General features: G+C 43.2%; 1 protein-coding gene across 2 annotated transcripts; it reads right to left on the bottom strand.

The window, feature by feature from the left end:
* Positions 1 to 11,955: 11,955 nt before the first annotated feature.
* On the bottom strand, positions 11,956 to 14,069 carry LOC119362512 (transcription factor NIGT1-like). 2 transcript variants are annotated; one of them, XM_037627747.1, is made up of 5 exons: positions 13,746 to 14,069; positions 13,350 to 13,630; positions 12,930 to 13,260; positions 12,731 to 12,810; positions 11,956 to 12,621 (listed from the first exon to the last, which is right to left on the bottom strand). In XM_037627747.1, the coding sequence occupies exons 1-5, from the start codon at positions 13,891 to 13,893 to the stop codon at positions 12,268 to 12,270; spliced, it is 1,194 nt and encodes a 397-aa protein (XP_037483644.1). In that variant the 5' UTR covers positions 13,894 to 14,069; the 3' UTR covers positions 11,956 to 12,267. The 2 variants fall into 2 exon arrangements, with proteins under 2 accessions (XP_037483644.1, XP_037483645.1); XM_037627748.1 differs by having other exon boundaries at positions 12,731 to 12,807; positions 13,746 to 14,065.
* Positions 14,070 to 14,288: the final 219 nt, after the last annotated feature.

Genomic DNA, 14,288 nt, shown 5'->3' with positions numbered 1-14,288 from the left:
CACACACACACACACACACACACATATCCTATTCTCCCCGCCAATAAGACTTACTCAATTGGCAATAATGTGTGGACTTGTGGTGAGCTTGACTGAACTAATGGATAGTGTGATATATTCTCCAATCATTTAACAATGAAATTTCAGAAATGGGAAGATTATGTAACACCTCAAGTCGTTAGCTACAGTGAGATCCCCCTAATGATGCCATGTCATCAGGCTTGCTAAGCCAAACTGCCACTTGATAAAAATCAAAGCCTAATTCAAATTTAAAATAAAGTCAAATAAATTATTTCGCCAAACAGTAAAACTAAAATGTTCACCATATTCTGTAAATTCCACTGATCTTTGACATGTTGAGCCCAACATTATTTGACCCAAAAATTAAATCTTGTCAAATTAATAAGAGGTCCAACAGTAGTTAAAATAACCAATTAAATATAAACCTAATTTTATGCATTTCCTTTTGGCCCCAAACTTTTTGTGCCACCTAAAAATATTGTGCTCGAATTGTGTGCATAATTTCACAATTAACAAAATCCATTTAGTTGATATAAGAATAAATAGAAAACGGTGTTAAAAGGAGAAACCGATTAGAATACATTAAAAACCAAAAGGACGATGAAAAAGGGGATCCCCCTACCCCCCGGGCCTTGCCACCGAACCGGCCCAATGGTCCAGTCCCCGCACGGTCGTCTTCTCCTGTTCCCCGAGCCCGTCGCTACAGAGACAGGCTCCCGCCCGACCACCTCACCGGCATCGAAGGGGAATGGATAAGGGTGATGCCCTGCCTCTCCTGCGCCCATGGCCTCACTCCTCCTCGACGCCCCCTCCCAGATCCACTTCTCCTCCTTGCTCACTCGATCCCGGTGATATGGACGAAGTCAGATGCCACGGCCACCATGACCGACCCCGTCCACACGGCCACTGCCCTCCCTGCTGGCTAGGAGCTTGTCGAGGAGCTCCGAATGCCTCCGCTACTTCGTCTGCGCCAACGAGATCAAGTCCAGCACCCCCAGATCGACATCATTGCCGTCTTCCTCAACCTTCGTCCACCGTGACATTGCCGTTCGATCCGCGCCGCCCCGAGCTCCCCTATATTCCCCTAGGGTGCCATTGACAGCATCGTGATCTCCTCTTTCCTTTCCCCAGTTTCCCCTTTCGTTTGCTCTCATTAGGTATTTTGCCGTGGCTGAGAACCGATGTCCGCCATGGCCATTGCAGGGGGTAGCCACTGAGCTCCTCGAATTGACCCCGTGGCACATACCCGCTCCTATGCGCGCCCATGCCGGAGCCTTCAGCTCTTCTTCCGAGCCCGCGGGGCCACTCCCTCTCTGGCTCTCCATGCCCACGCACGTGCCACACCGTGTCCGTCGCGCCCGCCATTGCCATCACGCTTGCCACAACCACCGCACCACTGTGCCCCGCGCGACGCACACCCTGGCCGCGCGTCACACTCTTGCTGGTTGTGCTCGCCCCGTCTGCTACCGCCTATCCCTTCGCTCGCCCCGCTGTCGCGCCCCTGCCTCGCGCCGCCTCCTATCACGGCCATCTTCTGCCTGCCGTCCCCTCAGCCACGCCGGCCGCATCTCTGCCCTCCACCATTGGCCGCTCGCCTCGCCTGCTGTGTGCTTCTTCCTGCTGCTATGTGTTGCTCTACCACTGGTACGTTGTTGCTCCATGCCCTCGACACCGTCATGGACAAACATGGCGGAGGGATTGTCAATGGAGTACGAGGAGGAGGTGGCGGAGAAGGTGTGGAGAGGCAAGAGGTCTAGGGTGGCGTCAGCTGGCTGTGGTGGAGGTGATTATGCGAGAAGGAGCCGGAGCGGAAGGAGAGGTCACAATTGGAAAGAATCGCAAAAGAATCATAACCCGGAGATCTCATTCCAAAAAATGCTAATATCAATGGAGGGGTGATTTCCTTCAATAGGTGGAAAACATAGGAAATATTCGATGTTATCAAGGAAAGGTAAAAATTTAGGAAAGTTAGGATTTTGAACTGATTTCTATGCAAATGGGGTTTTATTGTTTGGTAATATGATATCAGTACCTGCCCCTGTTTGTGACGTGTCTGATTAGAAAAGTTTGCAAATGTTAAGAAACTATTTATTGGGAGGAAAGTTTGTGACGTGTTTGTTATTTGTTTCCTAAAACAAATTTCACTAATGCGAGAAATCGTTTGATTTAGATAAGTTAGGAAATTTAGATTCAAATCTATTATTTGTTTCTTAAAAATTTGTTATTTGTTTCCTAAGACAAATTGAACCAATAAAAGGAATCGATTGATATGAATAATTTAAGGAAGTTAGATCCGTGATTTGTTATACGTTAGGAAAGTCCTGATTGTAATAAAGAGTGGAGAGAAAAATAAACCGATGGACCAGGATGGGAGGGGGTGGTGGGAGGAGAGATGAAAAAAAACCAGCGAAAATAAATTGTGGAGACTATTCACCAACTGCTCCATTAGGAGTAGAGATACCATAGAGATAGCCTATAGGTTATAGGTGACGATGGCAACCATACATGGAGAACCCCGACGTGGAGGTGTACATGGTGCGGGATGAGGAGCTATAATTTTGTACCACGGCAGAATTTTCTTAATTTGGTTCCACGACAACTTTTTCTGAAATGGTCTCCACGGCAACGTTTGCTGAAACGATCGCCATGACAATGTTTTCTGAAATTGCCGCCACGGCAATGTTTTTGAAACGGTTGCCATAGCAACGAAATATTGGCCGTCAGGACACTTCAACTAAAGATTGAAGATGATCACGGAGATTCCTGGCACCCATGGCTATATGATATCATGCTTTTATTGCCTGAGATGTGTATCTGTTTGTTGTGTGCATCCTTTGATTGCACAGTAGTCAATTATTAGGGTGATCTCTCAAAGTAAATATCAATTTAAAAGGTTCTCTTCCCAGTGTTGCAACTTTCTATAACACGTAGCATTTCGGAGTGCATCATGTCCACATGATTACAAACGGGACGTGAGGTGTAAGACGGGCGAGGTCAGACCGAGCAAGAAGATAACCGGTTGTCTTCAAGTTCTGGCAAAATCGTTCTAAGCTCGAAGCACAAAGCATGGAAAGATGAACGGGAGTCATATGAAGTTTGCCTACCGGTCAAAATTCTCGTCATCAGTGATGTCCACATCAATGAGTGAGAACTAGATTAGGATCTTAAATCACTCACTATCAATTATGAGAGATATTGATTTGAGTGGGAGCACATTTATGTATTAATTAAGTTTAATTACTAGTGCAAATTAATTATGAATGATGTTTATGTGTAGTTTGCATTACAGATGTAGAATTATGGCTCACAGTTCCACCTTTGTTGTTGAAATTGATTAGTTGTTATTTATCTGGTTGAATCTTTATGATTGAGAGGATCGTCCTCTAAGATTGCCAAGAAGGATTTTGTCCTACTGCATGCTTTGAATGCTCTCCTACTAATGCTATGGATGACGAGACTTACGTCTTTGATCCAAAATGCTAAGAATTACGTTGTGGTCTGCTTGCTTCCGAAGAACCTGAACTTCAAAATGTTTGGGATACTATGTGATATTCTTGGAACTAATTTTTTTCCCAGAAAAAACAAAGGTTAAAAGATATATGATATCTAAAGAAGTGTTTTTTTTTGCAAATTCTAGTGAAGCGTTCAACTATATTTGAGACTGAAACATGTAAGATTACGAAGAACACCAATGGTGAGTTGATGGTGAGAACTTAAAGAGAAAGAACAAAGGCAAACAATGTAATGAAGACTTACATGACTAGGGAAGTTTGGGGCTCACGCCACTTTTAGAAGTTAGATCATTCTTCTTTTGAGTGGGAGAAATATTGAATGTAAAACTATAAGAAGTTTAGAGGTGGAAGGAAAAGAAGACTGGAATGTCCAACTCAGGTATGGAAGTCGTACAAGTTATAAGATGTAGTGAAATTCGTTCAAGTACAGTATGATTCTTGAGAATTGTGATTAAATTGTTAAACACTAAAATCTTCGGGAATTGTGGTTACAAGTTGATCATAAGGATACCGACCGGATTGCATGTTGTTGCGAATCGTTGCAAGAATTATTATGGCCTGATGACCAACAAATTAATGAGATTAAAATATGTGTTGAAATTTTTGTAATAGTTATGATACTTTTCATATAAATATTACCTCCCATTTTATTGTCATAATTCATTTAAGATTTTTGTACACTCTAGCCCATTGCATAGAAGTTGCAAGGAGGTTGTTCATAAGAGAACAATAGTTGTTCAATGTTATGAACAAAAGGCCCATACTCCTATTGTGAATAGGATGTAAGTTATGAATATTGATGATCCATAACACTGATGCTAAATGTCGCAAGACTAAAAGAATATCACATATGTGTGGCACTACATTTAGTCACATTGGAGAAACCTGCATGGAGAAATTCCATAGTGATGGATTTTGGGGTCATGTCATTATGAATCATCTGACACTTGCAATTTACGTCCAATAAGTGAAGTAAAATAAAATACCGTTCACAGGCCATAAAGAACAAGCAACAAAAATAAAATTGGAAATATGCATATTGATATATGTAGTCCAATAAGTGTTGTTGCAAGCAGTTCATTTATCTATCTTAGAAGGATGACTCAAGTACATACTTAGATTTACTAATTGAGACATAAATTTGGATTTTTGAAATGTTTCAAAAGATTTTCAAAATGAAGTAGAAAGTGTTGTAACAAGAAAACTATGTTTCTTCAATTGGATTGCAGAAAATAATATTTGAGTTAGAAATTTAGCGAATGTTTGATGAGCTGTGAAAAATCTTTTATAGCTTAACCTCCTAGAAACACTACTAAGAGTAAAGTGTTTTGAGTAGATGTAATCAAGCTATGTATGACATGGTGCAATCAAAGATGACCTCAATTATTTCGCCAATATACTTTTAATGTGATGCTTTAGAGACTGTGGCTTTTACACTTAAAGAGTGCCATCAAATTTATTGAAATAAGTGCTAATTTGTGGGTTATCCTGAATGATTGGGTATCCCTCTATCACTATGCCAAGGAAAGTGTTTTGCTAGAGAGTGCGGTAATTTTTAAGAAAATGTTTTCTGCAAAATACTAAATGGGAGGACAGTGCAACTTGATAAGATTAAAGAATCTTCGTACTCAGGTCAAAGAAAAGAAACGCTAGATTTGGTTCCAGTATTTAATACTTTGACTGATACGAAAGCCTCTACATAAGATTCAGTGATTTCGGTCAAACGTGCAACTGAACTATATAGGTTGGAAAATTTGTACAGACCTTCAGGGTGTGTAGATAAAATATTGTTGAAACAAATAATGAACCTATAATACACAGAGAAGCGTTGATGGGCCCTGACTCTGGAATTGGCTATACACCAAAATAATCCGATATAGTATCCATAAACATAATTCAAGTTTAGAACTTGATAGACCCTCTGATAGACTTAAAGTCTAAAGTGTAGTGATGGATCTATAGATTGACAAAGATATAAATGTTTTATAATGCTTGACTTGTTGCAAATAGTTTATGACAAGATTAAGGAGTTGATTATGACCAGATTGCCTCGTCATAATAATACTTAAAGTCAGTTTGGATTAAACTAGCAATTACTAATATTTCAGTCATGAGATATAACAGATGGATGTCAAAATGATTCCCATGAGATGAGAATAGAACCAAGGTTGTATATTTCATATGGTCAAAGGTAATTTTCTCGATCTAGAGGATGCTAGTAAATGTGCAAACTTCAAGAGATCCAGTAATGATCGGAAAGAAGCATACTGGAGTTGGAATCTTTGTTTTGATAGAAATAAAGATGCTTGTATTTACAATAAAGTAAGTGGGAGCATGATAATATTTCTAAACACTATGTGTGCATGACAAAATGTTGATTGGAAATTATATAACTTTCTTGACACGGTTCCAGATTTGATTGAAAATAGCTTTTGAGTAAAGTACTTAGGCAATGTAGTCCTTATATTAGATATAATAATCTATGGATATAGTAGTGTATAATCGGGCTTAGCCAAAAAAATGTTGACAAAATACTAGAGCAGTTTAGTATGAAAAACGCCAAGAAAAGTTTCTTGTCAAAGTCACATGGAAGGAGTTCTTAGCAAGAATCGGTATCTTGAAGTACTGATGAGTGAAATACATGATTTGAATCACACTTGTGTTAATTCCATGGTATGTAAATAACCAGATATGTCTAGTACTCCAAGTAAGTTGTGAGGTTACTTGAATGGTCAAATTGTTGATCATATGACAACACTGAAAATGTCGATGAGTACTGACGACATGTTTCTCGCATATAGAGAAAATGAAGAGATTGTTGTAAAGAGTTACATCAATACATGCTTGATGTAAGTAGTACATCAACAAAAATCTCCAATCGGTGTTCCAAGCGACTTTTGATTTAGATTAAATAATTTATGGTGGCATAGTAAGTTGAAATTGATCCGAGAAAGTTACTGTGGTGAATTGTGTAACAGAAGGCTTAGTATATGGTCGCTTTAGAAGCAATAATAGAGGGTGTTGAATCAAAGGTTCATTTATGAACTTGAAATGGTTTCTAGATGATTGTGCAAATAGAACATTGTTTTCAATAGTGGTTCTATGGCTCAATCTATGGAATAAAAGGTCCAGTCACTGATTCAAATACAAACAAAGTCAGTTTAACACAAATTATGAATTTATTTGAAAGCATGATAGATGCACTGAAATGCAAATGATATACGTACAGATCTGAAGATTGTTAGATTCGAGAGGACGAAGTCTATACCACAAGCAAAGCATGGACTAACATCAGATTGTCATTGGTGCAAAAGTTAAATGTGCTAAACTAGATTATTGACTCTAGTGCAAGTGGGAGACTGTTGGAAATATGCCCTAGTGGCAATAATATTTGTATTATTATATTTCCATATTCATAATTAAGCGTTTATATTCTATACTATAACTACCATGATCCTGAAATATGTGATTCAGTGGCAAACTCATATGCACATGTCGAATGATAACAGTTAAATAAGGTTCCTAGTCTTGCCTCTAGGACTAGCTCAAGTGTTGTTGGTGATCACGTTTTCCGGATGTTAGGATATCGTTAAGTGTAACAATGATCATAAAACAACATTGAGATTATGACGTTGGAAGAACGATCATATTGAATCGATCCAAACTTGTTTGTTGTGAATTGGATTAATATCGTTTGTATTCAATTGTAGTAACACAAAGTGTTAACGTGTAATCTTGATCCTTAGACCATGAGAGTATCGTGATCACTTCTTACTGTACGGTGAGTTTTGGGGTTGCTCAAATGTCACCTGTAACACGGTGATCATAACGACAACTTACAGGTTCATCAAAAAGTTTGACAAGTGGTCGAATAGCTCAAGAGTGGGATTTGCTCTTCCGACAATGGAGAGATATCCTTAGGGCCCTATCGGTGTGACGACATCAATCACCGTCTATCCAGACACAGGTGACTTCGTCATGGGGATGCTGGAACACAATAACGAGAAAGAAGAAGAAAAAATGATAACAACGATTTTGGTATAGTGAGTATGATGATGACTCGGGAGGATAGCGATGCATCCCAGTTTTGTGAAATATTATGAAGAAAAGGGAACATCACATGATAACCAAAGTTTCACTCGAATATCATTCGTGTGCTCACAAGGACCTATACGGACGTCCATGGTCCCGCTGTCGGTCGTTGAATGAACGGTTTTCGTTGATGTATGTGAGTTACTAAACTTGCGGGGTCACAAGTTTAAGGCAATCACGATCTACTGAGTGTTAGTAGGACAGGAGTCCTGAGAATATATTTGTAGAATTATTTCATGAATATTCAGAATAGTTTCCAGAGGATCCGGAAGCATTTCGGGGACACCAGAAGGGTTTCGGTGAGTATCTGGTAATGCCGGGTATTATCGATAGATTATATATAGGTGGAAAAAGTTTCAGAGATTATATATATATAATGGTCTATAAGTATTTAGAATATTTTATATTTAATTTAAACATCAACGGGACTAAAAAGGCCAAAAGGTGGGAGTCAACTTGGACCAAAAAGGCCCAAGTGGGTAAGTGCCTCCTTCACTAAGGAAGGACGATGAATAGGAGTGGGGGGAGACTCCAACTCCTCCTCCCTTTTGGCCGACGCCCCAAGGAGGCTTTCCCTCCTTTGTGGCAGTCCTCCCTCTCCCCTCTAACCTATATATACTTGAGGATTTGTGCTCTTTCATCATACAAGTTTTGAAGCCTCCTCTAATTCTTCTAGTTCTAGTTCTATTTGGTCCTAGTTGACTAATTAGAGCTAGGCTAATCCTCTTGTCCTCATAATTAGAAGCCCAGTGTGGTTCTAATCTCCTGCCTCTAATTCTCCGGCGACGATTAGCTCTAGATGACGAAGCGGTGTTGGGTCGTGAAGGTTGCACGCTTGCTGCCAAGTAGAGAGGTCGTGCTTTCGATCTTTGGTTCGAGGGACTGTTCGTGGGCGGTACGAGGGATCGTTCATCGTCGGTTCGAGGGACTCCAAGTACGATCTACACCGACATGTTCTTCTTCCGGTGCAACTCGGTGACGGTAACAATCGTGATCTCAACCTGTATGCATCTTCATATTGATCTTGGGTGTGTGTAGGCGTGAAAATTCTGTTTTTTACTACGTTTCCCAATAGGCACTACATCGGACGGCTAACAACGCGCGGATCCAAGGGCCATCTATGCGGCGAGTAAGTTAAAATCATCGGCTGGCGGACGCCTAGCAGCGCCCTAAGGGCTAACATAGACTCATTAACACAAATAAGATTTTTCAATCCATATTTGCCAACTTAATGCACTTGCGCTTCAAAATTGAATTATATCCTTGAAATGCACTTGACGGCTTAAATATAGCAACACAATTTTAGCTAAAATATCCCTAATGTTTCTCACACGGAACATTTTACATTGTGTTGCTAATGCCAGATTTTGGATTTTTTAGCCATTTGCTAACTTTAAGACAGTGATTGCATTCTAGCTATGTACCAATTACTATTCAATTTGAACTACATGTATATAAAAATGGGCTATAACTTCAAGCAAAATCCATATTTAGGTACTCCTATATATTTCTAGCTCACTTCAAAAAAAATAAACCCAAAATTCAAAAGTTTACTCTTGAAAATACACATGAACACATGCATTTTATTGCTTTTTTAATTGTTTGTCGAGTGTCATAAAGAACACTTGGCAACGTTTGTTTGACGAATGTCTTAAAGAAACACCTGAAAAGCACATGTTTATCAAGCGACTTTTTTTTGTTTACCAGTATTGTCCCTGGCACACTCGGCAAAGAGCTTGTTTGCCGAGTGCCCAGTAAAATACACTCAGACGAACAACCCGAGACTCGGCATACAAGAATTTCCCCGTGACGGTAGATTGTACTATTTGTATGTCGATTCACAAACATGGTGTCTTATTCACGGATGTGTGTGAATCGCGGTGCCCTCGTAACAAAATGGACATGTACGAAGCAATTAATTAAGCTAAGGTAATTACAACTACTCAAAGCTGGATGTACTATTGCCAGCAAACCTCGAGGCTCTTTTCCTCTCGTACCTGGCGGCTGCAACCCTAGCCGCCGCCAGGGGCCGATCTTCCAACGCCGTTCTCCGGCGGCGACTTCGGTCGTCGGTGTTGAGGGGGGTCGTCGGATCCACGCGTGTGGATCGTTTTTACTCATCCGTAGTCTAGGTTTTTAGGTTGTTCATCGCTTTGCTTCGGCGACGACGATGACGACGCTGAATAAATATTCTTCGGATCCTTTCCTGACGAGGCCATCGGTTCTATGGTTGGGGATGGATCTGGAAATCAGTCTGTTCAAGCAAAAATGGCGTGGCGGCGGCGGCATCCTCGTGGTGGATCTGTGTCCTCGGGCTTCGTCGTTGCGACGACGTTTGCTCCAGCGTCGGCGTGGAGCTTGGGAGGTAGTCCAGGAGCGGATGCAGATTGTGGTCTGCATCGACGACATCTGGAAGACGGAACGTGTACTGGGTTTGTGGTTCGTGGATGGCAGGTATGGTTTCCTCCTTCGGCGTCTTAGTCGTGGTGGGGTGCCAGATCTGAAAGTAGATGGCGTGTCCGGGGTGTTGCCCCGGTCTGATTCGTTCAACTGCAATGGCTTCACTTTTGGTGAGCCACCTTAGAGGTCCGCAAAGCTGCATATCAGCGATGGAGCCGCGTCGAGCTCGGGTGTGGAGGTGATCCGTCATTCTTTTTTTCGGTGGCTGTTGTGGTGGTGCCGGAGGCAGGTGACGGGCGTTAGTGTCAAGCTCAGAGATGTTCTGCTATCTTTTCAGTTTTGGCATGTCAGTTCTTACGTGACTTGTACTTTATCTTTACCTCTTTACCTACTAATAAAGCAAATAGTGCTTCTGCCCGTACGTCATAGAAATTGCCCTCGAATTTGGCATAAATTACCCGCCATGCCATCCATAAGTAACATGATTCGGATTTATTTCAAAATCACCGCGGGTTTATTTCTTACAGGGCGATACACTTATATTACACAATCCTCCGGTAGCGCAATGGCCATGGCGTCGGCCTACCACGCAGGAGACCAGCGTTCGATCCCTGGTTCCTACACCTTTTTGCCACGCAGGTCTTCCACCCCCGCGTGCTAATAGGCCGGCCCATAATTGGCTGGGGGTGGGCCTGTTTACTATTCTTTTTTTTTTTGCTTTTTATTTCCTTATTTCTGTTTTTATTTTTTCTTATTTAAATTAATTCAGGATTTTTTAAAGAATAAAATTCCGAAAAGCTGCGGGATTTATTGAGAAGTAATAAAATATTCATGACTTCAAAATATTTTTTGCATATCATAGAAAAAATTCGGAATATCAAATAGATGTTCATGAAATAAAAAAAATCATGATTTTTAAAATAATAATCCAGTAGTCTGGAATTAGAAAAAAATGTACATGGCGTGCCTCCTCCTCCTCGACGCGCTAATGGGCCGGCCCATGTGCGGCTGGTTGCGCCTGTTTTCTGTTTCGTTTTTTGCTTTTTACCTTTTTAATTCTGTTTTTGTTTTTCATTCTTTACAATCATTCAGGATTTTCAAAAGAACCAAATTTCAAAAATCTGTGAGATTTATTGAGAAATCATAAATTGTTCATGATTTCAAAGAAAAATCGCATATCATAAAAAAAATCACAATATCAACTAGATGTTCATGAAAAAAACATGATTTTTTTTAAAAATCCAGTATTCAAAGTACATTTTGGAATTAGAAAAAAAAATATACATGATTTTTTTGAAATGTTTCCAAAATTAAAACAGGCCCGTAAATGATGAACAAAACGAAACATCGCCTGCGTCGAAGTTTTAATAGGGGATCTGTAGAGGTCAATTTATGATTTTATTTAGTCCCTCGCATCGGGTAAAAAAAAGGTTTCCATGTTTCGTACGACGCTGAAGCCAAAAAATATTGACACAATTTTCTATGGGCTAGTTTTTGTAAACTATATAAAATGACTAAATGTCTATTTTGCCTCCATACACAGCTATGTTTATTCTGGTACCATGGTAATTGTTATGACAACCACCGCTACGCTAGGTCAAGATTATATACATCATTCATCAGTCTAGCTTAGGTAGGGTTCATCAATACAGTTTACTCAGCCAAAACTAATTCGTTGTGGCGCCTTAGGAAATCAAATCATGGTCAAACCATCACTTTTTTTTGAAATGACTTTTCAAAAGTCTCTTATCTCATCATGACATCACTTAGACATAGTTTTTGAAATGACATTTTAAAAGCCCTTATCTCACCTTGGCATTTTAAAAGCCATTATCTAGCACTCCCGCATAGTTTGATAGTTTTTCCTCCCGTTGCAACGCACGGGCATATTTGCTAGTTCTTTATAATATGAATGAGACACATATTACCATGAAAAAAAACTGAATGTACTATTGTCAGTATACGATATACATGTCCCTATCGAAGGGCCTACACCAAGATCACAAAAGGTGGTGAGCTCCACAGTGCAAAAAAACTACCCTTGGCAAAGCTTGTGGCAAAACTCAAGCTATATGAGTCATCTTAAGCTTGTGCTGTCCACAAGGCATAAAGGCAAATTTCTCTCTTCTCTACATCAACAAATAATGTGGCGTACCTTACTGTAAAATGTGACCGTAATTATAGACTCTGTATTTCTCCAAGCTAGTAGTATGTAATAGATCCCAACTCCCAAGGTTATACACTAAGGATGCCCTGCAGATGTGGTTTGCGACGACGACGACATAGTTGGGTTGTCCGAGTCCGAGTTAACGCCGCCAGTGTCGCCGCTCCTCGGTCCTTCCGACCGCCTACTCGACTGCTTTGCTAAGTGTGGCTTCAACCCTGATGGCAACGTCGCCGTCGGAGCGTATACTTGGTTCGGGCTTCCCGATGCAACATTGGTTGCCGCGGCGGCGGCCGCCGCGGCGGCATACTCCTGCTGGGGAACCCAGATGCAGCTGCCCACCACGAAGAACTGCGGCGTGGGCTGAGTTGCTGCGGCGGCGCTGCTCTGGGCCGTGGAGCTCGGCCGCCTTGACGTGTGCAGACGGTACTTCTGAAACCCAATGCAACAAATGTCAGCTCAGAGTCTTAAGAGCACTAAGCAAGATGGTGTGCCGGGTTAACTAGGGCATGGCCCCTGTCACCAAGAAGCACCGACTGACCTGCAAATGGCTCTTGACCTCGTCGTTGGTGAGGGCGTCGACCTTCATCAGCTCCCGGATCTGCTTCGGTGTCGCCACTGCTTGTGTACGACGGCACCAATTAAATTTTGTTGTTAGGCAACTTTGATTTTTGATGAGGTGTTGTTGTGCTGGTGGGATATCGCAAAATAACGAATCTTGTGATGGAAAGGGAACCAACCGTGGGACCCGCCCAGCTGCTGCAATGCTTCCAGGAACCGGCGGTGGAGCTCCGGCGCCCAGCACCGCCGTGGCTTCCGGTTAGGCTGCGACTGCCCCTCTTTGTCTTTGTCTTTGTCTGTGTCTTTCTCAGTGATATCCTTGCTGTCCTTGTCGTGCACCTCAGTGTCGCTGGTGGCTTTGTCGCCGCTGTCTCCGACCAACGCCGTGCTTGCCGGTGCCGTGGTTGACGAGGCCGGCAGCTCAGCCTCGGGCTGCTTCTCCTTCTCGAAGGGGTGGAACGCTCCCCCGGTCCTGGTGGCGTTCAGCGCCACCGGTCTGCATGGCAGCACCTAGTCGGGTTCATCGGGAGATGCATCAGCAAATTTATCTTTTAATAAAGTAGAAACAAAGAGAAACACAGCAATCTGTATTTAGCTACCTTTCGAAGAGATGATGATTGCTGGGGCTCACTCCAGGTCGAAAGCTGCGCGGACTGGAGCCAGTCCGGCATCGCCTTCTTGGTCTCCGGCGTGGGCGGCGGCGTCTCGGCCTTAGCGTTTGAGACCGGCGCCGCGGCGTGGGTGCTAGTCTCGTCATCGGAAGAGGACAAGGATAGGCTGGGCTTGAGCGGGATGAACTCCTCGAGCACGGGCCCGTCGTGGTCGCTCACCGTCTCCTCGCTGGCGGCGCCGCCCATCTGGCTCTTCATCCCCTCGATTGCTGCAGACATCATATATACGCGCGCACGTACTCCTTAATTAGATCGAGCTAGCGAGCGTGGAGCTGAGAGGAGAGCCATGCGATTGCGATGCGTGGGCGGCGAAGGCGGACGTACTCTGGGTGACGAGGTCGAGGCAGAGGGGGAGCTCGCGCTGGAAGACGTGGATCTTGCGGCGCTCCTCCTCGAGCGCGAGCAGGTAGTCCCGGAGCCGTCGCCGGGCGCCGTCGCGGTCCGCCTGCGCCGACGGCACCTCCATCTCCATGGCCGCAGCCCGCAGGTCTCGTTGGATGGATGGATGGATGGATTGATCCGCACGGCAGAGAGAGGAGGGGGGAAACGGGACGGGGAAGGTGAGGAAGAAGAAGGAAGGAAGGAAAGGAATCGTCGTCGGGGCGTCGCGTATATTCGTACACGGGGAGGGAAGGCGGAGTGATGGGTGGATAGGGACGGGCAGGATATTCGGGAAGGGGATTCCCATTCCGTTCTGCGGGGTGGGGTGTGGGGCTGCATGCAGGGTTGTTTACTCGAGTGGGTGAGCGAGGATAAGGCCGACGACCGGCGGGGAGAGGACACGGGGGACGCGGACAGACAGACAGTAGGATGCCGCGGATCGGCCGGGGCGATGCGGAATCTCGATCCCGGCGGGGCCGACGACAC

Source organism: Triticum dicoccoides, chromosome 2B (genome assembly GCF_002162155.2).
Source record: "Triticum dicoccoides isolate Atlit2015 ecotype Zavitan chromosome 2B, WEW_v2.0, whole genome shotgun sequence".
Classification (NCBI taxonomy): Eukaryota; Viridiplantae; Streptophyta; class Magnoliopsida; order Poales; family Poaceae; genus Triticum; species Triticum dicoccoides.
The sequence above is the reverse complement of the archived record's forward strand: the minus strand, read 5'-3'. Positions and strand labels throughout refer to the sequence as shown.